General features: G+C 52.0%; 1 protein-coding gene across 4 annotated transcripts in view; it reads left to right on the top strand.

Moving 5' to 3' along the window:
• Nucleotides 1-26,157, top strand: part of KANK3 (KN motif and ankyrin repeat domains 3) — a 60,107-nt gene that overhangs the window by 15,213 nt on the left and 18,737 nt on the right. For 3 of the 4 annotated variants that reach the window (XR_014709579.1, XM_084614227.1, XM_084614225.1), the window contains exons 2-6: nucleotides 6,814-6,960; nucleotides 17,939-18,020; nucleotides 21,460-23,379; nucleotides 24,337-24,436; nucleotides 24,674-24,934. Coding sequence is in view for 3 of the 4 variants with exons in the window: in XM_084614227.1 (XP_084470353.1) it covers nucleotides 17,984-18,020; nucleotides 21,460-23,379; nucleotides 24,337-24,436; nucleotides 24,674-24,934 (2,318 nt within the window). In the remaining variant the exon portion in view is untranslated. The remainder of the gene's footprint in view (nucleotides 1-6,813; nucleotides 6,961-17,938; nucleotides 18,021-21,459; nucleotides 23,380-24,336; nucleotides 24,437-24,673; nucleotides 24,935-26,157) is intronic. The other variant, XM_084614226.1, reaches the window with a different exon arrangement.

Genomic DNA, 26,157 nt, shown 5'->3' with positions numbered 1-26,157 from the left:
TGTGGCACAGCAATTCTGCCAGTCTAGCACCCGATTTCTGCTAGCAGCTACCTGGGTAGCTAGGAGAGGGGACCAGGAATCCACCTCCCCCTCGCACCTCTGCACAGGGGCTGACCAGAATCTCCTTTGGGAATGTCGCCATGCCACAGGGGCAGGGAGGGACTGGGTCACAGAGCAGAGTGATGCAGGGGGAGCTAGGATACCTTGCTCATCTGGAGCTTGGCTCCAAGAAGAACAGACTGCTAGGATTCCTCCGGGCAGCTTCATGTGCAGTGCAGTCTCTGACGTGCCAGGACTCCTTGCCCGTGACTGAAAGTGCTGTGAGATGGGACTGGACTCTAGGAGAAGTCCACTCTCCATGGCTGGAGGGCGGGAGGGAGGACAGGGCAGCTGGGATATTTTCAAAGGCAGAGTGGCTGAGCCCTGGATTGTCTCCCAGACAGTTTGTTTGAAGGCTGAAGCTCCTCAGGAAGTCTGGGATGGAGTGCGGAAGGTTTTTCCTGGCATGCTCCCCGCACAGGATAGAGCCAGGTTTCCCAGCGGATGGGAGCTGCTCCACTGTTTCCCTTCTCTCAGGAAGCAGGGTAATTAATTGTGATGCAAGAGATGGCTACATAGCTGTTGGTCTGTCACTGTCCCTTTTCCTCTGGTCTGATTTATTCTGTGTGTGAAACCCCACGGGAGGGTTAGCCTGCCCTGGAGTCTGCTGGAGGAAGAAGTGTTAAGATCTAAGTAGAAGGATGTTAGTGATTTCCCAGCATGCTCTGATGCTTTTAGACTGTAGAAAGAGGGAAACTTTCAAAAGCACCTAAGGAAACTGTGCTCCTAAATCCCTTTGGCTTTTGATGGCATTTGTGCTTCTAAATACCTAAGATGCTTTTGAAAATCACCCCAAAGAGGTTTAAAGCAGGTGTTTCTCTAAAGGCCCGTATGTGGCCAGGTTACTAACAGAAGCACTCGCTCACCATGCCGAGGAGTGCAGTAAAAATGCCTGGAGAGACAGACAGACGTGCCCTTTGGAGGGCAGGGAGCATGGGAACACCAGATGAAGACAACCAGTAAAAAATACAGGGTCATGCTCTGCTTGGAGCCTCAGGGGATGGGGTAGCCCCTTAGGGAGATAGTTACTGCTGCGAGTTTCTCTGCTTGGCCCCAGCACAAGTTAGAGCAACCTGGGAGCTGCTCTAATGCGTGCTGGCCAGTAGTGGTCCCTGAAGAACCATCCACCAAGCTGCGCAAAGCTGGATTGTGATATGCTCCAGCCACTCCTCCTCTCCTCCTGCACCAGGGGCTGCTGGGAGGGAAGCTTAAGAGCTGGCTCTGTCAGCTGGCTCTGTCTGCCTGGCCTCTGAGAGTCAAGCTGGGCCCTCCCAGCCTTCATGTCATCACCAGTAACAGAGATTCTGCAGCCAAGCTAGGCCCCTGGTGACACCTGTGCAATCCCTTTGATGTGGATGGATTTGCACAGGTCAGCAAGTGGAACGTAATAAACCCGTCGCCGGTTGATTTGTTATTAGCTTGGATTTGTAAGAAGCCCTGAAGCCGGGTGATTGCCCCATGCAGGAATAGAGCCCCGCTCGTTCCCCCAGAGCTGGCTTGGCAGAGCTAGCAGGGGTAAGAAGCAGCACACACTTGTTTTGGTCACTCAGGTCGGTGGATGTGGCCCATAGGTGTGGGGAGGCAGCCTTCTGGGGTTATTTTAAGGAGTCACTGTTCAGAGAAGAGCAGCATTTAGTGACAAGTTAGATCACAGGATCTGCTTCATGGGGCCAGAAGACAGACAGAGGGGGAAGGAGCTGCCTGCTTCCCTCCACCCTGAACGTGCTGTCTTGACCTGGAAGCTGTCACGCTGGAGTCGGTGGAGTTCCTCAGCCTTCCTGCACTGCCTTGCTCAGGCTGAACGTCTCCAGGACACAGATTTCCTTGCTTGGAGCAGCTTCCTCTCTGGGATGTTTTCTAAAGGCTGCTGGCTGCATGGAGATGCTGCTGTCCTCAAGCACAGGCCGTGCAGCTCTCTGAAAGGCCTGGATTTACTGTGACTCAAGGGAGGAAAGTCCTGCGGTGTCTGATTCCTCACGGTGCATGCCAGAGCCTGGCGGGGGGCTCTGGCAGATAATGGCACCAGGCTTTTCTGTCTAAGTGAGCAGAGAGACTCAGCTAGTCCTGCCTTCCAGGAGTATGTGATGAGCCAGAGGCTGCCCTCAAGCCACACTCCTGGCAGCAGGAGCCTTTGTGTGAGGGACTGTCAAGGCAGTTCTCCTGGCTTTGGTATGGTCTCTTGGCTGCCGGAGAATGTCTGTCTCCCTCCCCTCCTTTCCCATGCAGTAGATGCAAACAGGGTGAGGTTCACCCCTGGGCATGGGGCCAACCCAAGTCCTGTGCTCCTTGTATGTCCCGCTTGAACCCTCTGAAAGGAACAGAAGCTGTGCACAGGCCCGGTGCAGGGGAGGAGAATTTCACCCAGGGCATTACTCTGCCCATATTTGAAATGCACAGGGCCCCTCCATTCCCAGGATGGGGCCAGAGCAGCACTCTGCATGGGGGTGCCAGGAGACCCCCCCTTCCTCAGATTTATATAACCACCTTCCACTGCATCAGAGTTCGATGCTTTGGGTGGTAATGTCCTCTCAGCCTTCAAACCTGCCAGCATGAGGTGCCAGCTATGGAAATCCATGGCTTCTTTCTCCTGGGAGGAAGGATGGTCGAGATGCTAGACCCTGCTCTGCCACAGACTTCCTATGTGACCTTGGGCAACAAGAAGGGTTTCATCAGGTATGTTGGCAACAAGAAGAAAGTCAAGGGAAGTGTGGGCCCCTGACTGACTGGGGGAAGCAACCTAGGGACAGAGGATGTGGAAAAAGCTTATGTACTCACCTTTTTTTGCCTCCGTCTTCACGAACAAGGTCAGCTCCCAGACTCCTGCACTGGGCAGTACAGCATGGGGAGGAGGTGACCAGCCCTCTGTGGAGAAAGAAGTGGTTCGGGACTATTTAGAAAAGCTGGACAAGCACAAGTCCATGGGGCCGGATGCGCTGCATCCGAGAGTGCAAAAGGAGATGGCGGATGTGATTGCAGAGCCATTGGCCATTATCTTTGAAAACTCATGGCAATCGGGGGAAGTCCCGGATGACTGGAAAAAGGCTAATGTAGTGCCAATCTTTAAAAAAGGGAAGAAGGAGGATCCTGGGAACTACAGGCCAGTCAGCCTCACCTCAGTCCCTGGAAAAATCATGGAGCAGGTCCTCAAGGAATCAATCCTGAAGCACTTACACGAGAGGAAAGTGATCAGGAACAGTCAGTATGGATTCACCAAGGGAAGGTCATGCCTGACTAATCTAATCGCCTTCTATGATGAGATAACTGGTTCTGTGGATGAAGGGAAAGCAGTGGATGTATTGTTTCTTGACTTTAGCAAAGCTTTTGACACAGTCTCCCACAGTATTCTTGTCAGCAAGTTAAAAGAAGTATGGGCTGAATGAATGCACTATAAGGTGGGTAGGAAGTTGGCTAGATTGTCGGGCTCAACGGGTAGTGATCAATGGCTCCATGTCTAGTTGGCAGCCGGTGTCAAGTGGAGTGCCCCAAGGGTCGGTCCTGGGGCCGGTTTTGTTCAATATCTTCATAAATGATCTGGAGGATGGTGTGGATTGCACCCTCAGCAAATTTGCGGATGATACTAAACTAGGAGGAGTGGTAGATACGGTGGCAGGTAGGGTTAGGATACAGAGGGACCTAGACAAATTGGAGGATTGGGTCAAAAGAAATCTGATGAGGTTCAACAAGGACAAGTGCAGGGTCCTGCACTTAGGACGGAAGAATCCAATGCACTGCTATAGACTAGGGACCGAATGGCTAGGCAGCAGTTCTGCAGAAAAGGACCTAGGGGTGACAGTGGACGAGAAGCTGGATATGAGACAGCAGTGTGCCCTTGTTGCCAAGAAGGCCAATGGCATTTTGGGATGTATAAGTAGGGGCATAGCCAGCAGATCGAAGGAGGTGATCGTTCCCCTCTATTCGACATTGGTGAGGGCCTCATCTGGAGTACTGTGTCCAGTTTTGGGCCCCACACTACAAGAAGGATATGGAAAAATTGGAGAGAGTCCAGCGAAGGGTAACTAAAATGATTAGTTTCAGAGTAACAGCCGTGTTAGTCTGTATTCGCAAAAAGAAAAGGAGTACTTGTGGCACCTTAGAGACTAACCAATTTATTAGAGCATAAGCTTTCGTGAGCTACAGCTCACTTCCTCAGATGCATATCGTGGAAACTGCAGCAGACTTTATATTTACACAGAGAATATGAACCAATACCTCCTCCCACCCCACTGTCCTGCTGGTAATAGCTTATCTAAAGTGATCATCAGGTGGGCCATTTCCAGCACAAATCCAGGTTTTCTCACCCTCCACCCCCCCACACAAATTCACTCTCCTGCTGGTGATAGCCCATCCAAAGTGACAACTCTTTACACAATGTGCATGACAATCAAGTTGGGCTATTTCCTGCACAAATCCAGGTTTTCTCACATCCCCTGGATGGCCCACCATAAGTGCCAGATCATGACTGTTACTCGCTATAGAAGCTGTTGTTTTCTCACTGTGTCAATGCAATAATCAGTGTTTTTCTGAAAGAGGAAACTGGGAAACCAGAAGTTTTGTCTTGGGCAGCTGTAAGTTCTCCCCATATGGCCCATCCTTAGTGCTTTGAACACAGGACTTTCAGATCCCCAGACTGCTACCACGTGAGGTGAAGGGGCAACTCATATTCTTTGTGGACTTACCATTAGGATGTGTGTGACATTCCCTTTGCCAGTGGGTTACACAATTATTTGCCAGACAGCAGTAGAATGCATGTGATCGGGAACCTAGGGTAGAGACAGGACAGCCACGCACATAGATCTGGTACAATCAGTCTGGACGGCAGTGTGGCTGAGTGGCAGAAATCTGGGTTCTATTCTGCACTCTGCCAGAAACGATCTTGTGTAACCTCTCATTTAGTGTGTTTATCAAACGAGGGGATGGTACTGCCTAGGACAGGACATGGGGCTTCACCCGATTGCAAGAGCTGGGAAGTGCATAGCAACATGAACAGCAGTCAGTAGCTGTCCTTGCTCCTAGTTCAGTGCGCTTTCCCCTAAGCTGCAGAGCATTCGGATGGTAGGTTGGTCGGTCTGTCCTCTGCAGAACAGGGAACCCAATTGAGCTGCATTGTGGAATGCCCTGCAAAATTTGGGAGCTCCGGCCTTGGTGCAGTTGGACTGTGCTGTCAATCTAGTGTAAATCTAAAGTGACCCATTTGAATTCAGTGGGGATGTTACTGGGAGCAAAATCTAATCCAGTGTGTTTGGGAGCCTGCGTCGCTCAGGAGGACACAAAGTGGGAGAATACTGATGGGCTTTGTTGGCTGCTTGGGGCTGGCTGCGGAAGGCACTGGGATTCTGCAGGGCTGCGTGTAACACAGCCTGACCCGGAGGGCAGGACCAGCTGGAACGAGGCTGCGGAGCTGTGGCAGTGGGAAGGAAAGTGATGTTATTCTCATGGCCACAGTGTTTCCTTGCAGCAGCTGGGGGAAAATCCAGGGTGACTGATGGGTTTCCGCGCTGGCTGCTCCCCTCAGCCTCCGTCTATCCGGAACAGGCTTGTGTACAAAGCTGGCTGTGGCCTTTCGGCTTTAACTTGTGAACTCGCTGCCTGGCAGTTGGGAGGGGGAAGTGCCTGGCCCAGAGCTCCACGCTGCGTGGTCTGTCTGCACCACACCACTCCTGATAACAGTGGGCCGAGCCCTGCTCAAGCGGCATGCGAGAGCTTTGGGACGGGCTTGGAGGCTGAAGTAGTGACTCTCAGCTCAATGTCGTTCTGCCCTAATCCCAGAAGAGCCTCCCGGAGCTGGCAGCGGTGGTCTCCAGGAGACATCGTGCCAGCTGAGGGTATGATCTGACTCCCGCTGCAGTCAGTGGAGAGACCCGGCGGGATCCGGATCAGGCCCCTGGAGAAGTGGGAACCTGAGCGGCTGCCTGGGTCTCAGACTGGACAAACAGGGCTAATCGACGGGGGGCGGAACAAACCCAGACACAGATTCAGGGGGAGGAGAGGTTCAGGGCTGCCCCACAGGTGTCGTGCCAGGCTGTACCCGTCAGACCTTGGTCTGGCAAAGGTTGTTCCAGCCCTATTGGCTGGGGGCGTCTGACTTCCTGGATACCGATCAGTGTCTGGGCACCTGCCAGGGCAGCAGCATTGCCCAGAGCACTGATTCAGCTGCACCTGGCTAGCCAGTTGTGACCTTTCCTCCTGCAGGCAAGCCCTGGCCCCTGGAGGCTGGATCCCAGCCGTGCACTGTCCGGGGGTTGCACCTCGAAGCCGTTCTGGAGCTGGTGCCAGACGCCGTGTGTGCTTCTCACGGTGACTCAGGGCTGGTTGCCAGGCATTGTAGTTCAGAGGGACAGTGTCCCCAGCCCTGCCTCTGACCTACTCCTTCCATCCCGGCCCCATGTGTGGCTCCCGGTCTCTGCTGGCCCAGACTGGGAGGGCAGGGGATGCTATGCAGATTAGGCTGGAACCCCACCGTCCAGGCAGGACGAGGAGCCCCTTTAGGTACCGATCCCAAGCGAATTTTCCCCTGGCCAAGCGCTGGTGACTTTTGCCATTTCCATGATGTCTGCGTGTGGGGCATGGCTCACTGAGCAGCTGGGAAGGTCAGGGAGAGGTTTAAGGCCCTTTCATCTGTAAAACTGGCAAGTCTGCCATGTGCCAGATGCGTTCGAGGACTTGGGTGGAGTCCAGCAAACATAGCAGATAGCGGCTACTACATTGTGCTTGCAGGTGTGGCTGGAGCACCTGCAGTGCACCTGGGAAGAGCCCCTGGGCTGGAGGCCTTTACGAAAAGCTCAGGTGAAGCCTGGAAGGAATATTGGAACAGCTGGAGCAAGCAGGGGCACAGGACTGGAGAATGAATGCCCATGAGCAGCGGTAAGGTTACAAACCTCCTGTCTTTGGCCATAGGTGTCATACCTTCTCTAGGCAGATGGGGCCTATAAACAAGGGAACCCACAAGCTCCAAATGCATGTTCTCTGTGAATGTGACTGATTCCTCGAGGAACTGGCAGGCTGCATTAGGCTGCTGTCTAATGTCTGTAATTAGCCGTGTAATTATAGGGCTTAGAGCAGGGCACTTCATTGTCATCGTGTCTGAAAAAGTATTCTCTGCTGTCGGAGGGAGCTGGTTTGAAGCTCTTCTGCTGGCAATTCCCAAAGCAGGTGTGACTCTGTTAGCTGGCTGTTGTTCCAGAGAGCAAGCCCTCCTCTTCTCTTAGCAGCCCACACCGCAGCTGTGCCGTGTCCACCCACTGGGAGCGCTGAGATCTGGGCTCCCAGGGGCTGCTTAGCTCCCCAGTGACTCATCCTTGTAGGCAGAGGTGTGAGATTTCTGATCAGCAAAAGCAACAGCATCACTGCCCGGCATGGCCCCTGGGTGCAGGCAACCAGACTCAGCACCAAGGTCAGGCACCTTTGAACGGCTAAGAAGCTGGCTATCTGGGCACAGCTACGCCCTCTGCTTTGGGAATTCCTGACCCCCACTGTGTTCACACACTGCAATGGTTAGTGGCACTAGGAGGCAGGCTAGCCGCAGAGACCCAGCACCTTCATTCATGGCTCGGTCACTCAGATCAGTCTGAGGCTGCTCAGACATCTAGAAACCTGCCCCGATGCTTGCAGAAAACTGCAGGGGGTGATTGACGATGACCCCTGGCTGAGGCTGCTGGTTGGCTTCTTGCTCCCATGAATGGGTCACACAGCTAGTCTGTACTACCGCTCCCTGCTATGATTGTTCCCCCCACCAAGCCTGCTCTTCTTGACCTCTCAGATCTGGTGGCTCTGATCTTTAAGCTCCCTGGGTCAGGAACTGTCACATTTATGCAGCACCTAGCACAAAGGGGCAGGGATTTCCTCTAAAGTACTTACCTGGCTCCATCACCGTAGGAGCTGAGCCCCACACAATCTTTAATGTATTTACCCTGTGCGGTAGGACAGAGCTCTCCGCCCTGGCATAGTCTGGGCAATGGCACCTCTGTTTCCCCCTCGTGGTCCTGCATGGGAACCCACTCTAGGTCCCTGGCTCCTCAGATGACCCCTCTCTTGGGTGGAGAACTGCTTCTGTCTCCTTCCTGACCAAGGTTTTTCCCCGCTGCATTCTTCCCTGCCTACACTGTGTTATTCCACAGCAAGACAGATGGCCTGAACAGGTTTTTGCTCACTCTTTGAAGGCTATGATGACCGGCATAATTACCCACAGGCACAAGTTACCTCACAGCGCTTTCTAAGCATGTACATTTATTCTTAAGGTTAAAGCATTACAGAGAAAACACCACACTGAAAACAATAAGAACCTCCACCCATGCCAGTAAACTTATTCCCAATTCCAGCCAGGCTCTGGCTGGTGACCAGCCCTTTCAACCCCACCCAGGGATTTTTCTGTGGTCACAAGTTCATAACAGCTGCTAGCTCAGAACAAGCCCACCCATGACTCTGCAGACGCCCCTTTATCCAATTTTGTGTGTGTGGTCTGCAGAACCCGTGAATAAGTAACCAGCCAGACAGTGGGTTTCTCTGCAAGGCTTTGCTTTGCAAGAACGGGACCAGAGGTGAGTAATCTTCATTCCCCGTCTCCCAAGTATTTCCTGGGAAACTCACCCAACAACAGTTCAGTCTCGTCTGGCCCATTCTTTTACAAATCGTTTGACGCTCAAAGCACTTCCCAGGGGTTATGTAGTTTTGGCTCCCCCTTAAAGGGGCTACAGACAGTCCCACAATAACATTCAACATTTGCACTGTTAATACAATGACCTAGGAAGACACTTTTCAGAGTAACAGCTGTGTTAGTCTGTATTTGCAAAAAGAAAAGGAGTACTTGTGGCACCTTAGAGACTAACCAATTTATTTGAGCATGAGCTTTCGTGAGCTACAGCTCACTTCATCGGATGCATACCGTGGAAACTGCAGCAGACTTTATATACACACAGAGAATATGAAACAATACCTCCTCCCACCCCACTGTCCTGCACATCCACCAATGTGATATATGCCATCATGTGCCAGCAATGCCCCTCTGCCATTTACATTGGTCAAACTGGACAGTCTCTACGTAAAAGAATAAATGGACACAAATCAGATGTCAAGAATTATAACATTCATAAACCAGTCGGAGAACACTTCAATCTCTCTGGTCACGCAATCACAGACATGAAGGTCGCTATCTTAAAACAAAAAAACTTCAAATCCAGACTCCAGTGAGAAACTGCTGAATTGGAATTCATTTGCAAATTGGATACTATTAATTTAGGCTTAAATAGAGACTGGGAGTGGCTAAGTCATTATGCAAGGTAGCCTATTTCCCCTTGTTTTTTCCTACCCCCCCTCCCCAGATGTTCTGGTTTAACTTGGATTTAAACTTGGAGAGTGGTCAGTTTGGATGAGCTATTACCAGCAGGAGAGTGAGTTTGTGTGTGTGGTTTTTGGGAGGGGGGTGAGGGGGTGAGAGAACCTGGATTTGTGCAGGAAATGGCCCAACTTGATTATCATGCACATTGTGTAAAGAGTTGTCACTTTGGATGGGCTATCACCAGCAGGAGAGTGAATTTGTGTGGGGGGGTGGAGGGTGAGAAAACCTGGATTTGTGCTGGAAATGGCCCAACCTGATGATCACTTTAGATAAGCTATTACCAGCAGGACAGTGGGGTGGGAGGAGGTATTGTTTCATATTCTCTGTGTGTATATAAAGTCTGCTGCAGTTTCCACGGTATGCATCCAATGAAGTGAGCTGTAGCTCACGAAAGCTCATGCTCAAATAAATTGGTTAGTCTCTAAGGTGCCACAAGTCCTCCTTTTCTTTTTAGGAAGACACTGAAACTTACTTTGGTTAGGTTTCTCCAACAGAATGCAGGAAATCGCCATGTCTGTCACAGTCCCCGTTTTACAGAGAGGTGACCAAGTGGCAGAGAGGCCAAGGCCCAGACCTGAAAGGGTATGGAAGGCTCCTAACTCCCATTGGAATCAGTGGCAGTTAAGAGCCAAAATACCTTTGAGGAGCTGGGGTTAAGCAACTTGCCCAGAGCTGCGAATTGAACCTGGGTCTCCTGTGCCCCAGGCTCATGCCCTTGCCCCTGGGGCCAGACTTCCTCTTCCGGGGAGCCCTCTACATGCTTCAGCAGCAGAAGTTATATAGTTGTTCCACAGGTTTGTCCCAGTGATAAGAGTCCCAGATACTGGGCTATTTCTAACCCATTTATTTGAGCATGAGCTTTCATGAGCTACAGCTCACTTCATTGGACGCAGCCGATGCAGCCGATGCAGTGAGCTGTAGCTCACGAAAGCTCATGCTCAAATAAATGGGTTAGTCTCTAAGGTGCCACAAGTCCTCCTTTTCTTTTTACAGATATAGACTAACACGGCTGCTACTCTGAAACCTGGGCTATTTCTGTGTGTCCGTGACTTTAATAGAGCAGTGTTTCCCAAATGGTGGATTGCTGGCCCAGTGTGAAGAGGAGGGCCCAGGTGGTGGAGGCTGAAGAGCGTGCCTGCCCTGCACTCATCCTGTAGTGGTGGCTGGGACTTGCTTTGGTGTACGGGGTTGCAGCACCACTCAGGTTTGGCCTGGCTGCCCCTCCATCGTGGCCATATATAACACAAGAGAAAGTAACTATTCAAAGAAATTGAAAGATCAGCAAACTGATCAAAGGGAATGCTTTCCCCACCCAATGACCAGTGGAACTCACTGCCACAAGATATCACTTAGAGCAGGATTCAAACTAAGAATTGACATTTCTGTGGATAATGGGCCCATCCATCATCACATTAGGCAGACGGGCTATAAACCTTCCAGCTTCAGGGTATAAGCCAACCACTAAGTGACAGGGAGTAGGAGCAAACATTCCCTTTGAGCAGGATCACCAGGGGGTTCTTGCACCTTTCTCTGAAACACCTGATCCTGGTTGCTGCTGGACACAGGACCCCGGCCTAGCTGGACCCTGCTCTGACCCCATCTGGACCTGGCTGGGGGCACACTAGGTCTGGGCTGGCATGTCCTGTTCTCAGGGGCAGATGCAGAGTCTGGGCCACAGGCCGATGCCAGTCCTGCTGTCAGCAGCTTCCCTGCTCTGATTTTCTTCCTTTCTGATCAGGAGCAGAGTGTGGTGCCCCCTGCTGCCAGCTGCAAGTATTGCAGCTATCAGACAAAACCTGCCTTCTCCCTCCCCAACACTGGGTTTTTCTTGTAAACATACTGCAGAGTGTTTAAAGAATAAACATCTCCTCTGATAATGCTGGAGATCTCTTAGTCCATCCACAACCCGTGCCAGTCCTCCTTGAAGAGAGATTCCCATCCCCTGCCTTGCCCGGGTGGCTGGCGGAGTCTTTCCCTAATGGTCACCCTCATTTTTCCGTTTCTTATTTTTATCCCCTTTTATCCTGGCAGCTCCCAGCCTGCCTTTTGGACCCTTGTATGCCCCACATCACTGCAGGCTCTGAGCACATCACAATCATTAGTCCTCCCCACACTTGGCCAGGCAGGGACGGATCATTGTTGCCATTTCACAAATGGGGGAGCCGAGGGAGGCACAAAGAGATGAAGTGACTTGCCTGAGGTCACACACAGTCTGTGGCTGAGCTGAGAATTAAACCTGGGTCTCTTGTGTCCCAGCTGTAATCACAGGCTTCTCCTCTGGCATGCCGGAGCCCCATGATCTCCACGGGAGACAGGGTGTGCCAGAGCCTAGAGATCTCAGATTTCTGTATGCGTCCATCAGGTGAAACCTGTACGTGCATCAGTCCAAAGATGGCCTGTACCTGCTGAGAATGGGGTGGAGGGGAGGGCCGGAGTAAGGGCAGCAGCTTCAGCAGATGTTACTGAGCATGCTCATGAGCTGCAAATCTGGGGGTGCACATGACCCTGCATGACACACACACCCCCATCGCCTCTGCATTGGTCTCTCATGTCACTGACATGTTTGGCGTGACCATTATTTGGAACAATTCTGCAGTCACTGTGGATAGCAGCACATCCACGTATCCTTGGTGTAGGAAAATGCAGGGGAATCCAAGTAGCTCTGGCATATTCAGGAGACTCTGAAACTGAGGGATATGCTGCCACGTGGCTGTGTTACAACATCTCGTTCCTAGCAAGGGGTTGAAACCAAACCCCAGATCTCAGCATCCCTGGACTTCGGGGAGTCCAAACCTAGCTGCAGATTTCACCCCAAACTCTGGATCGAGCCCCACTGCCCTTTGCGGGAGTCAAAATCCAGAAGTGGAGCCAAGTCTGGTGACTGGTGCTCATCTCCAGGTGTAGCAGGAGGAGGAGGACCCCAGTGGGAAGCTGGGGCTGTGCTATGTTTGAGATACTGCTACATTCACTTTGGATGGGGTTTGTTTCGCATTCTGTGCATGGACTTGTTCTAATCAGCGGCCTGTGGGACGCAGTACATCTCTGTTGTGATTGGCTGAGCGGCTTTCAATGATGTATCACATCTGATAAGAGGGTTGTTTTTGGAGCTGAAGTTTATCATGAGCTGTTGGGGCTGGGGTGCTGGCTGCTCCGATCTGGCCCTGGTTCTGGGAATTACAAACTCCCCTCCCTTTCGCTCCCCAAACTGCGGGGTTGTTTGTTCCAGCAATTTCCCACAAAAGCAAACATCTTTGTTCCTGCAGCGCCGGTGCAGTCGGCCAGCAGATGCAGGCAGATGTTCCAGCAGATCAGCGCTGAACAACTGCATGTTCCCTGCTCCCCAGCTAATTAACTCACTTCTTGGAATTCTTTCAAAAACAGATTTTTTCCCCCACATTTCATGGAATTCTCTGACTCGCTTCTGGAGCTCTGCTCAGTTTCACTGCCCTGATCTCTCCCTCTCTCTCTCGTGCTCTTACCCCCTTCCCTCCTCACTCCGTGTTCCCCCGCCGCAGGAAAGGAGGCAAGGCCTTGGCTACAATGTTACTGATCCCCATTTGCTCTCAACTCCAGCCCGCCATGTGCATCTGAACATCGGGTTAGAAAATCTGTCTTTGATCGACTGTGCAGCCCCAGCACTCCCTGCCATGGGCTCAGGGGTGGGATGCTGCTGGGGCCCAGGAGAGCTCAGTCCCATACGACCAGAAATTCCCGTCCTCGCAGATCTGCATGGCCTGAACGCGCTGCTGAAGGAGCCATTCCTGCTGCAGGTCACCTTGGACGCTGCAAGTGGAAAGCCGTTGAACCTGTGGAAACCCTCCTGCTCAGGGGGTGTGGTCACCAGGATATTATTACAGGCTGTGTGCCTCTCGCTCCTTTAGTTTAGCTCACACCAGCCAGACCGCACCCCCTGCAGCTGCCTGGTGGCACGCCCTGAGGTTCCTCCTAGCTGCCCCTGCTCTGGCGCTGGGAGTGTGGTTCTCAACATGTCCTCATGCCATGCATAGTGCTAGCCCGCCCCTCCCAGCCCTGGCAGCCAGGAGCCACTGGGAATGGTCGGACATTGCTTGAGCCACCTTTATCAGTGCAGGATGTTGGAGCAGGTGCTCTAGAAGCTAGTCAGGTGATCTGGTCACATGGGCACGAAAACACAGGAACCCCACCTGAGCCAACAGGGAAGAGACAAGTGGGAGTCTAGTCAGACCCTGCCGAGTCCATTGGACGTTGTGATCTCCCCTGGGGCAGCAGCCTCATCATTGGTCATTTGCATTCTAGCCGCCTCTGGCTGGGTATAAAACAACCTGTCTTGGTCCCAGACAATCATTTCCTTAGCAGCGAGCATGCAAGTTCCATAAAGCCCCAGGCTACACCCTTGGAATCTGCACCCGGCTCCGAGTTTAGCTTCTCTGACCTGAACGAGTTACCCTGATTGTCCTGTGGCTAGCTGGGGAGGGTGACGGAGGCATCTGGGAGGTGTCTCTGGGGCATCTTCTAATGAGCCTTCACTGTGATGGCAATATGCCAAGTACACGGATTAAAAGAAACACTAAAATTGTTCAGCTGTGCACCCCTCCGTGACCCATTTACTTTTCTCTTCCTCTTCTTTTTCTCCTCTCATCCTCTCCCTCTGCTTCTCCTCCCTCCTCATCTTCACGATCTGGCCATGCAAAGGGTGAGAAGAATTCCAGGCCCTCTTGTGGCCTAAGCTCCTCAAAAGTCTGATTTGCTGCTTCTTGCATCCCTGGCTACTGTCCCTTCCCCCTTCCCGTGCACCCTCCCTGGCAATGACTGAGATTAGGCCTCATCTCTGGCACCTCTTGTGTTATCAGGGGAGCAGGGGCAGCGTTCTCTCTCTCTCTTTCTGCACCTAGTATGGAATTGCTCCATGTACAAGCAGCTAATTTTAGCAGGCATGACTCATAGAGCAGCAGCTCAGTGGAGAGCTCATGAACAGCCCCTTGCAACAGAGATAACCAGCGACTGCTGAGTGTGGTGAGACGTGGACAAGGTGAACAGAAAGCCCTCCACACCGACCTCCACATTGACACTTGGAGCAGGGCAGTCTCTGGCTTCTGCTTCAGGCCCAAAGCGACCCACTGGCCACCCTTCCATTTATGGTTCCTGCTCTGAGCCTGTCAGACATCCAGGAAACCTCCATCACTCTTCATGTAACCATAGTTAGGCGCCAACTGTCCTCATGAAGACCCAACCCACAACTGATGGGAGATGCCCTAGATCCAGCAAACCTTGGGAACGAAGCAGGGAGACTAACAGGCTGGAAGTGAAACGTGGGAGATCTTCATTTGCCTGGCAGGATTTCTGGATTGACACTAGATCTCTGGTGCAGGAACCAAGCTACATAATAGGAAGTAGGGATGTAAATATCGGGTTAAAAAGTAAACTGGTTAAATGATTAAAATTATATCATTTAACTGCTTAACCGTTAACTGATGTCACTCTGGCGTGGGGAGGCAGGAGCTGGGGTCCTGCCAGGGCTGGGGTCTTGCCAGCCCGGTGCAGCTGGGGCTGGGCACGGTGCAGCTCACCCAGCAGGGCCGGGGCCGCTCCAGCCCGCCCACCACAGCCAGGGATGGTGTCCCGCAGGCACGGCTGGGGCTGGGGTTCTGCCAGCCGGCCAGGCGCGGCCAACCACGGGGGTTAACGGTTAAGGTCCAGTTAACGGTAAGCCTAATGCTTATCAGTTAACCGGTTAACCTTTTACATCCCTAATAGGAAGTCTGCTCTATGCTGCACTGGGGGTGCAAAGCAACCTCAACCCAGCTGGAGACAGCCCAAGATCTGCACCAGCCTCTTCATGCTTCAGTCTGTATTTAGGAGACTGCAGCATTACAATATGTGTGTTGCTGAAGCCCAAAAAGACCAACATTGTGTCCTCTCCAAAGCAGAGAGAATGGAACAGACGCAGGCCTGTTACCTGGGAAGTAAAAGCTGTCTCTTTTGGTGTCCCTCAGTTTGATCACAACAATGCCTCTATAGTAGCCAGAGTGGTATAGAAAACTACAGCCAATTCCGTAACCAGGAACCCAATAGCAGCCAGTTCCCCCTGCCGTGCAGCCGAACCCAGCTGAAACAGAGAGACTCAGCCTGCTACATAAGGCCTTAAAGCAGGGCAAAGGCCCAATACACAAAGCTCGTGCCTCGGCCAGCCCTGCGCCGAACCTCCAAATCACCTTGTCCAAACTGCCCCTCGACACCAATGAGATCCCTTGAGCCCCGCTGCCATCCTGGAGGGGAGGGCTGCTGGAGAGGCCTGGGATATGAGCACACCCTCCCTGAAGTTCTTTCCTAAGCTGTGGGGAGGGAAGTGGCCATGGTGTCCTGGGCCTGAATGTCTCTGTCCATGTGCTGCACGGGACAGGCACAGAGTGAAATGCTCGTAAGGCCCCAGCCCCCACTGTGGGTGAGGGTGTCATCAGCAGTGGAGAGCAAACCTCCCTTTGAGGTGGGAGACAGGCCAAAAAGCCTTTCAAACATTCCAGAAACGGCTTAGAAAACATTCCAGAAATGCACTTACAACCCCAGGCCTTGCAGACAGTTTGATTCTAAAAATGTCCCTCGTGCCCAGGGAGCCAGGCTGCAGTGGGAACTGAGAAGCTGAGAGTGGCCCCTCCATAAGAGCTCATTTCAGTGTGTGCATCATGTCCCACTTCACCGCCCTCTCTCCAGCCAGCCCCAGGCCCTGCTCAGATAGAAACCCCTCCACCTCCATTTTGTTACCTTAACTATGGCCTCAGGGCCTAGTGGCCAGGGTCCTGGTCTGGGACTTGGGAGACCCGTGTTCATAAGACCGGCCATACTGCATCAGACCAATGGTCCATGTAGCCCAGTTTCCTATCTCCAACAATGGCCAGTGCTAGAACTTTTGGGGGAGTGCACAGAACAGGGCAACTATAGAGAGATCCACCCTTGTCTTCCCCTCCCAGCTTCTGGCAGTCAGAGGTTTCAGGACAACCAGAGCATGGGGCTGCATCCCTGGCCATCTGAGCTAATAGCCATTGATGGACCTATCCTCTATGAACTTATCTAGTTCTTTTTTGAACCAGTTATACCTTTGGCCTAGCAATGAGTTCTACAGATTAATTGTGCATTGTGTGAAAAAGTGTTTCCTTCTGTTGTATTAAATCTGCTGTCTATGAATTTCATCGGGTGACCCTTCTTGTTTTTCTATTGTGGGAAATGCTGAATAACTTGCACTTTTTTCACATTATGATTTTATAGACCTCTATCGTATCCCCCCTCAACCATTTCTTTTTCTAACCTGAACAGTCTCTTTAGACTGTCCTCATATGAAAGCCATTTCATATGCTCGATCATCTTTGTGCCCTTCTCTGAACCTTTTCCAGTTCCACTCTGTCCTTTTTGGAATGAGGTGACCAGAACTGGACACAGTATTCAAGGGATGGGCGCACCATAGATCTGTTCCCAGCTCTGCCCCTAACAGCTGTATGCCCTTGGGTGAGTCATTTCCTCTCTCCGTGTCTCAGATTCCCCTGTACTCCCAGTCTTCAGCAGATAGCGCGGCTCTTGCTCAAGCCTCCTCCTTGTCTCCAGGACGGTTTTCTCCACACACAGATTTTGCATTAGGGATCTTGGGGAAGGTGATCTTTATGGTAAAGCATTTTAATAATCATCTCTACCTCTTATATGGTGCTTTTCATCAATAGATCTCTTTACAGATAAGGTCAGTGTCATTCTCCCCATCTTATAAATGCGGAAACTGAGGCACAGAAAGGTGACATGCACCTATGGTCACCTAGCAGCAGAGCCAGGACTAGAACCCAGGTCTCCTGAGCCTCAGTCCAGTGCTCTCTCCAGCAGCCCTTACGCTACTTCAAGGTCTCCAGCTGACAAGTCCTGAGCAGAAGCTGGGGCGTGGCACAGATTGCCCTTTCTCTGATGCAATTGGTTCCTGTTCAGGGTGGAGGGGCCCGAGCAGGGTCTTCTCCTCCTTTACCTTTCAGGTTATATTTTCTTTTCCAAGTTTCCACTTCAGGTCTCCTCCTTCCCTCTGTTCCCCAGAATGCATTGTGGAGTCTAGCTGCAATTTCCCCTAACCCTCCTATGCTGTGCTTTGAGGCAGGTTGCCTAGAGTGTGTGGGGGGTGGCTAAAGACTTCCAGGGCAGGAGCCAAGAGAAATCCTGTGGAATGGAGTTGGGGAAAGGAAGACAGAGGGTGGGAAAGGCAGGCTCCTGGCTCCCGCTGCGTTGAGTGTTCCATGAGGCCGTCTCTGCAGGAGGAGGAACGCTGAGTCTGTCTGGGCACAGAGCTTTGTGAGGGAGGTGGGTTGCACCGTGTGATGTGGCGGGAGGCTGTTTCCTTGTGATTGGGGTTTCTTTGTGATGTTTTGAGGTATGAAGTGGAATTGGGGTGTGAAGCTGGGAGGGCAGTTGGGGTGGCATAGATGGGCTTCCTTCCAGTCTGTGCCGCTGAGAGTCACAACCCATCTACCAGGAGGGAATTCACTCCTGCTTGTATTGTCTTTTCAGATTTGCAGTCCGCTGGTCTATGGTTTTGTGATCCCCTAAGAGAAGATGGCACAGCCCATACACCTGAACCAGAATCTCCCAGGTAAAGACACAGGCAGCTCCTACCTAAGGGGTACCAAGATAATGTGTTCTCCTAGTGCTCACCTCTGAATGTAGAGATGGGGCACCCCCTGCCTTCCCACGGAAGGAGATAAAAGGGGGTGACCAACCTCTTCCATGAATGCAAATGGCAGGGGCTGCAGACTAATCAGAGCCGTCTGCACCTCCAAGGCTGCAGCCAGGGCTGGCCTTAGGGAAAATGGCACCCTGGACGAACTTGTATTTTGGCGCCCCACCCCCCATCACTCCTGGCCCCCACAGGCTCCCTGGGCTTTCCCCCGCCCTCCCCCCCACATTACCTCTGGGCCCCGCTGCCTCCCCTAGTGTTTAATTTGTATTGAAAGAGACCTCAGCCCTGGCACAAATTAAGCACTGGCAGGGTGGCCTGATACTGGCTGGGCACCCAGCTCTGAAGGCAACGCCGCCACCAGCAGCCATGCAGCGGTAAGGGTGGCCTGGCATATGGTGTATTGCCACCTTTCTGCGCTGCGGTTGTGGCTTGTGGTGCCTGATGCTCGGCATGTGGCTTTGCGCTATCACATGGGGGCTGCATCTTGCCAGAGCCCATGGCCCTTCTGGCTCACCCAGGGCACCATTTCAGATTTGGGGGAGGAAACTATAACCATGATTCCAGGGACTGCAAAATATTCCGAATCCCAAGCCTTGAAGTATCCGTTTTGGAGCTTTAACTTAGATATCAGAAACACACCTTTGATACTTTGTACACTATCTTTATTAGAGATATATGAAAATAAATAAAATCCGCTTAAAATCTGTGTTACTCCCATTATCTGCTGTAGTCAGTTGTTTTTCACTAAAAACATAATTTTAACATATGTGATAAGGGTTTTTTTCTCTTTTATTAAGAAAGAGAATTTAATTTTCTAATTATTTTGGCATTTACGTTTACCAGTCTCAATCATGTGTGTGACTCACTGACATTGGACTCTATCATTGCTACTGGTATCAGAGCGGGAACTGCGTTTATTTTCATGCAAATTTTAAGTTATTTTACAGATATAACTAAAAATACAATTTGAAAATAAGCGACCTTCATCTGCCCAGTGTCTATAGTTCTGTGTTTAGCTAATTTTTTTTAAACGGGCACTGCTAAGGTTAGTACAAGCTAAAGTTACATTCTAGGAGGATACTATTATTGGACTGTACCACTTTAAATAATGACTGACAAAGCACAATATGATAATAACAGTAATAATGATAATTACTCCAGCCAGGACAGGTTAGGCATTTTAGACCTCACTACTCAAAGAATTCAATGAAAGCATAAAGAGAAGAAATAAAATGACGAAATGCACAGACCAGTCAAAACACTAAAATAACAGCACTTTGAAAGAATAAAATGACAGAGAATATATGTGCATTGCAGGAAGTACCAACAAGTAACAACAACAAGATAAGTATGTGTTGGGGGGCGATGAGTGTGAGAGAGACAGCGTGTGTGAGCTGGGGAAGTGTGTGGGAGACCTTTAAGAGAGCGGCACTCATCAGTCTGAAGGTTCCTTCAGACACAGCAGCAGCTGCCAGCAGCTCTGTCCCTCTCTTGGTGAGCCCTGTCCTCACACACACCCCGCTCTGTGGAGATGGGGTACATAGGTGGGGGGCAAGGGACACCCTGACATCAGCACCCCTCCTCCCTCCGCCTCGTACAGCAAATGGGAAGCTTCCAGGAACAGTTGCCAGGGGGCAGGAGCCGCGGGGCTGCAGACACCAGCAGAGCAGGAGGGGGAGGGGCATCCCTGCTCAGGAGATGCCCCGTTTATAATGGTACCCTGGGCTTTCTCCCAGTTCACCCCTATGTAAGGCTTCCCCTGGCTGCAGCCGTATCTGTCTGTGGGCTGTTGGTAGAGCTGAGCAAAACCCAGCATTTCTACCCAGCAGGAAATTCCTGTGTGTCAACATTTGTTTTCACACAAATCGGGATGAAAAGTTGAAATTTTGAACTTTTTTGTAAAATGGAAAGTCTGAGAAATTTTGATTTGGAAATGTTGAATCCTTTCACTTTGTTCAAATGACTCGAAATGCTTCTTTCCAGTCATTTTAACATGAAACTGCGTGGACCTGTTGTGGTGCATTGCCTCATGGGATTTCAGGAGCCTGATGCTCCCATTCTCCCTATGAACCAGACTCCCTGTCCAGACTACATCTCTCATGATGCACCACACAGCTTGGGCTGAGGGAAATCTACCCTGCATTATGGGAGATGCAGTCCTCCAGGGAGGTTGGCTCATCGGAGAGAACGCAGGGGGCAGAGGCTGAACTACAAGGCCCTGTGCTTTAGGGAAATGCAGTTTAATGTTTTATTGAACAGATTTGAAATGACCTGTTTTGGATCAGTTCAACGAAATGAAATATTCTGATTTGGGTCAAACACAAACAAAATGGAATATTTTATTTTGATTGATCACTGATGGGAAATTGAAAATTTTTGGTAAAATCAAGATTTTCCCACTGAAAACTTCAACTTTGTGGAAACTGCATTTTGTTTCAGAAAATCACTGTGGCAGAAAATTCCCAACAAGCTCTACAATCATTCTAGTCGGGATTCAGAGCTAATCCAGTGGGAGGGTTGCACACCTGAGTCAAGTGGAGAGTGGACCCTGGGGGTCAGACACCCTCGCTGTCTGTCCATTCGTGCTGATGACAGAGGGTTTCCCTCAGATGCTCCGGGGCTGGGCCATACACCTGATTTGACTGGCAGCTGCACCAGGCAGGGATGGGGAGCTGGGCACCACCACCCCCTCGCTGCTCCTCTCTACCTTAACCCCAGAGTGAAGGCCTTTTCATGAAGCATAGACTCCTAACCTCTCTCTGGGTCTGATCCACACCTATTGCCACCACTGCCCTCAATGGGCATTGAATCAGGCCCTAGGTCACTTTGTCTCATGGCTCTGTCCCTGCTGAACGTGCCCCAGTTCAGCATCCTCTGACCATGGACTGACTGGGCTGCTTCCCCTCCCTCTTAAGGACCCTGAATTAATCCTCACCCTCAAATTTGGGTGTGACACTCACATGGGTCCAGAGCAGAGGGCACCTGGGGTTATTCCAGACCCCTGCTTCCCATCTTCTGCCAGGTGAGAAAGCTCCAGGCCTTTTCGTCTAGTCTGGGCACCTACGTGAACTTTCTGTGGCATCAAACACTCGCCCTGCGTCCAGCAGGAAAAGCTGAGAACATGCAGACACATGGGTGCTGGAACAAAGTGTGTAGTGGGGGTGCTGAGAGCCATTGAACCGAACTGTAAACTCTGTATGTGATGGAAATCGCTTCAAGCCAGGGAGTGTGGCAGCCCCCCTCCCCCAGCCCCCCTAGTTCTAGCATCTCTGGAGACAGGGACAGGAGATGGGTTTGACGAACTTAGTCTTTCTTGACTGTACCAATGGTTTCCCTTTGGCTTTCCTGACAGATTTAGGTGGCCCCTTCTTGTACAGAGATCAGGATGATGGGGAGAAGAGCTCCTACTCTGTGGAAACCCCCTACGGCTTCCTGCTAGACCTCGATTTTCTGAAATATGTCGATGACATTGAGAGTGGCCAAACTCTCAAGAAGGTGCCATTGTACCGGAAAGCGAAAGGGCCCAAGCAGCAGCCCAGTTCCCTGAGAAGCCCCAGCGGCCACACCAGTGGATGGACCTCCACCGAGTCTCTGGCATCCACAGCCAGCGAGGAGGGAAGGAACGTGCTCCTATTATCTCCACACATCAGAACGCAGTCTGGGTCCTCAGAAATGAGAGAGCCCCTGAGCAAACAGGCTTCCAACCCCGTGTCTCCAACTCCAGTTATAAATCTCCTCCCACCCCCTGCCCCCAAATCCTTCATGCAAAATCCCCAGGTGGAGAAAACCTTGCAAGAGACAAGTAGGAGGTTAGAGCTCGAGCAGCTCCATTTGCTGATTAGTAGAGGTGCCCAGATGACTGGGCCACCCAGCAGTCCCTCTAAAACATGCATCTCCGTCTCCAGTACCGCTTCTTTTCACCAGACACACTCCTCCTCTGCTGTCCCTTCGAATGGAAATGGGGACAGCCAAGCCACACCTCCGACGGGCTCTATGAGAATAAGCCCTTTGAATTCTGGAAGGAGCACCCCAGCCACCAACATCAGCCCAGCGCATTTGCAGCATGTGCGGGAGCAGATGGCTGCTGCCCTCAAACAACTCAAAGAGCTGGAGGAACAAGTCAAGACGATCCCAGTCCTAGAAATGAAAATCTGCAAACTGAAACGGGAGAAGGAGAAGCTGATGGCGGGTTTGCAGGAGCCACCCCAGCCCGAAACGAGCGAGGCTTCTGTTTTCAGCTTTCCACCCAGGTCTCTTGGTGCAGGGGTTGCCAGGGCAAGCCAGGAAGCTCCTGCGGAACTGGAAAGGGAACTAGAGTCAGTGAAGGCTCGAGCGAGTAAAATCACGGAATTAAGGAGACTCACTGAGAAATTGTCTGCTTCGGACAGGAACGTGCGAGCCAGCAGTGCGGCTGCCCGCCCCGCAATGACCATGGAGAAAGCATGTAAGTCTGTAGGTGTGGGCGATGAGGTGAACATGAAGGAGGCTGTGTTCTACTACCGATCTCAGAAGCCATGCCATGAGATTCCCGTCGGCCAAGAGACTGAGACCAAGGATGCTGCAGTTTGGGTCGTGGAGTCCTTGTTAGGGCTTCCTACGGAAGCAGAGAAGGAAATGGAGCTGCTGCAGCACACGATTGGCCACCAGAGAGAGGTCATCACCATGATGGAAGGGCACTTGAAGGACGCGACTAAGGAGCTTGAGGAGTTAAGAGTAGAGGTTTGTTCTAGAAGGCCAAGAACTTTGATAGATAAGGAAATAATGGCCAAGCCTCAGATGGTAGAAGCACACGCAGAGGCTGCAGTACCAATGCAGAGCCAGGGGGTGGGCAGCCACTTGGAAATGATCGATAAGGGTGTGGATTGCTCATCACTGATGTTGTGCATTGGAGCCAACTGCAATTTGGAAAGTAGAGAAGTTGCTGTAGGTCCAGATTCAACAGCCCAGTACGAAGAGAAGGATACCCAAGCTGATCTAGAGGCAGGAATCGATGCAGCAATGGAAGAAACCGATCAAGGTGTGGCTGGTGATAAGACTGAACAAACCCCCAGTGGAGCCGGAGAAGGCGGAAACCAGATGGACGTTGCTGAGTCTGGCGTCGCCAGTGGCACTAAGACTGCCATGCCTCGGGGAGGGACAGGGACAGTGGAAGTGGAGCAAGGTTCACGTTTAATTCCCCAGGACTCCAGGAAAGGCGTGCACGGGTCTATGTGTGCACCACAGGAAATGCCTTTGGAGAAGGACAATAGCACTCCTCTGAGTCCTGGGCCTGGTGAGTCACTTACGCCAGCATCTGCTGCCTGCTGACAAGCCTCGCCCCTGCTCAGGCCCTGGCAGAACACGCCCATTTGCATTTCTTTTCAAGCAGTAATTGGACAGAAACCAGGCTGTTAGCTGGAGCCTGAATCCCCAGGATCCTGGTTCTCCACTCACTCACACCGGTTTGACACCGTCCCATTAACTTCAATGGAGCTACTCAGCGGTGTCAGTGAGAGGAGACCCAGGGTCCCTCCTTCCAACCTGAGAGGAGGCTGTGTTGACCAGGCATCTGGGCAGATGAGCTCATCATAGGTCATGTGACAGCGATTCTAGTAACCACGTGCTTCCAGCCCCAGTGAATCAGCCCAGAGGTTTGTGGGGTGAGTGAGGATCTGCAGGCTGGGGAGGGGGAGCGCTGTGTTTGTGCAGAGCAGGACAGGTGGAGCCATTGTGTGGGGGAGGAGGGGTAAGAGCGGCAGGGATTGTGCGCTTGTGTTTGGGGGCACAGGACCTGGGCATGGCTAGGAGCTCCCACACCAGGGCAGGCAGCCATTGAGAAATAGAGCCCCGAGTGCTGTGGGTTAGAGCTGCCCTCCTCGGCACATGCAGGACGCCGCCCGAGCCCGGGGCTCTGCTGAAGCTCGGGGTGTCCAGACGGATGGAGCAGCAGATTCCCCTGTGCTTTGTTACTGTCTAGTGAGACAAAGGCAGAACAAATTCCAGGCCTTCGGGGCGGGAGACGGAGCTACAAGTGGCAAATCCCCCAGCCCAGCAGGCTCTGGGCAGGAAGCCTCCTTGCCCAAACCCAGCCGGTTCTCACCCCCAGCCTCTCCTGGACAGCCTCCCGTCCCCACCCAAACTCCTTTCCAGGAACTTGGGGTAGGGGGGTGGGTGGAGTAAGACCCTGGCCCTGTGTCTGTGCCGAGGCTGGGCTTTCCGCCGTGTGACTTTCCCATCTCTGTTTCCTCAGGCGCCCTGAAGTCGATCATGAAGAAGCGGGATGGGTTTCCAAAGAGCGAGGCCGAGGGCGGGAGGAAGAGTCTGCAGTTCGTGGGGGTGCTGAATGGGGAGTACGTGCCCTTCATTCCATCTCTTGCCAGGGTGCAAGCTCCAACACTCGCAGATCTCCGTAAACCACGTCCCAGTCCCACAGCAGGGCAAGAAGCTGCCCTGATTGCAACACGCCATGTGTGTGTTGGGGGCAGGGAGCAGCGTGAGCCCAGCTCTCCCTCTGCACAGTACGGGTGCCGTGAGAGAAGGTGGCAGATCTCACTGCAGTGCCCTGACTCTGCTTTCCCTCACGGCAGGTACGAGAGCACGTCCAGTGAGGAGGAGGAGGAGGAGGACAGTGGAGACAGCTCCTCTGAGAAGATTTCACCCACCAGCTCTGACAGCGACGCGGAGGGCGACGCGAACACCTGGGACGAGGAGATTGGTGTGAACGTGGGTGAGACTGCGAGCAGCATGGAGGGTCCAGAGCCAGGCACAGAGCAGAGGAAGAGAAAAGGGGAGCACGAACTGGGGACAGAGAGCGCACCAGCCCTGGACCCCACCGAGGTGAAAGAGAAGTAAGTGCAGGGTAGCCTCTCCAGGGCTGGAATTTCTGCCTGGCACCCACCAGCAGCCAAGCTTCATCAGAAAGGCCCAGTTATATGAGAGCGGTCCAGCCCGAAACTCCCTGGAAACAGAGGGGAATGGGGCTGAAGGAGGAGTTGTCTAGAGTCCCTTCCACAGAAACATCTCCCTCTCAGCAGCGTCCAGGGAATCTGGGCCCAAGCTGGCCAAAAAAGCCAATTTTATTTCTGCGAAAATGTCCAAGAAATGATTTTGTTCTAATTTTGCAATAGAAAATTCCTTCCCTCCCCAGTGAACACCACAAAACAGAGCCACAACATTCATCTCGTTTCTGACTCTTTGTGGCCACAACTGGACCCATTTGGTGAAACATTTGAATTGTATTTTTTTGACAGGAAAAATAATTGAGTTTAAAAAATCCGGCCAGCCCTAATCTCAGCTGAATTGGTTAGTAAATGGATCGGCCATTGAAACTTATCCTCCCACCCTACCCTACCCCACCCCACCCCACCCCAGGGCAAGCCAGCATCTCCCAGCTGGGCGCTGCCTGCAGAGGCTGTTAGAGCCATCACTTGTGGCAACTGGTGAAGCTAAGGTTGCTAAACAGTTTGCATTCTCCCCCCATTTCCACATGCTCCTAGCTTTGTAAAACATTCCCCCTTGGGGGCTGGCATCTGCCCTGGTTGGGTTCTGCTAGAAGGTGAATCTTTCAGGAAATTGGAGCAAAACTCTACCAGCTGTATCTGTGTTATGGGGGGTGCAGGGGGGAATTCTCCCTGCTTGGTGTTTTGAGTAGGGTCTCATTAAAACAGTGGAAAGTTGAAAACAGGCCTGGGTGCAAACTACTCTGGGGACATTGTTCTGTTGGGGGAAAAAACAGATTTCAGTTTAGCAGTCTGCCCCTTTGAAATCTGTGATGAAGCATGCACAAAGAAAGCCTCCTTTGATCTGCAGGTGCGCCCAGTTTGCTAAAGGTGCTGTAACAGCTCCTAGGGCCAGAGGGAGGAAGTGCACTGCCCTTGGCTGAGGCTCCTAGCAAGAAAAGCCATAAGTCCTCCAGGGGCAATCAGGGGAGCATGTGTCCAGGAGAGCCTTGCTGTACTTTTGAGAAGGGGTAGCATGTGTTCCCCCGTGCAGCCCTTCCCCTGAATGACTGGAAAACCATTCATAAATGGCAAGGTGCAAGATACATGTAATTTAGACAGAAAACAAATAA

Source organism: Lepidochelys olivacea, assembly GCF_965140295.1.
Source record: "Lepidochelys olivacea isolate rLepOli2 genome assembly, chromosome: 25".
Lineage (NCBI taxonomy): Eukaryota > Metazoa > Chordata > Testudines > Cheloniidae > Lepidochelys > Lepidochelys olivacea.
The sequence above is the reverse complement of the archived record's forward strand: the minus strand, read 5'-3'. Positions and strand labels throughout refer to the sequence as shown.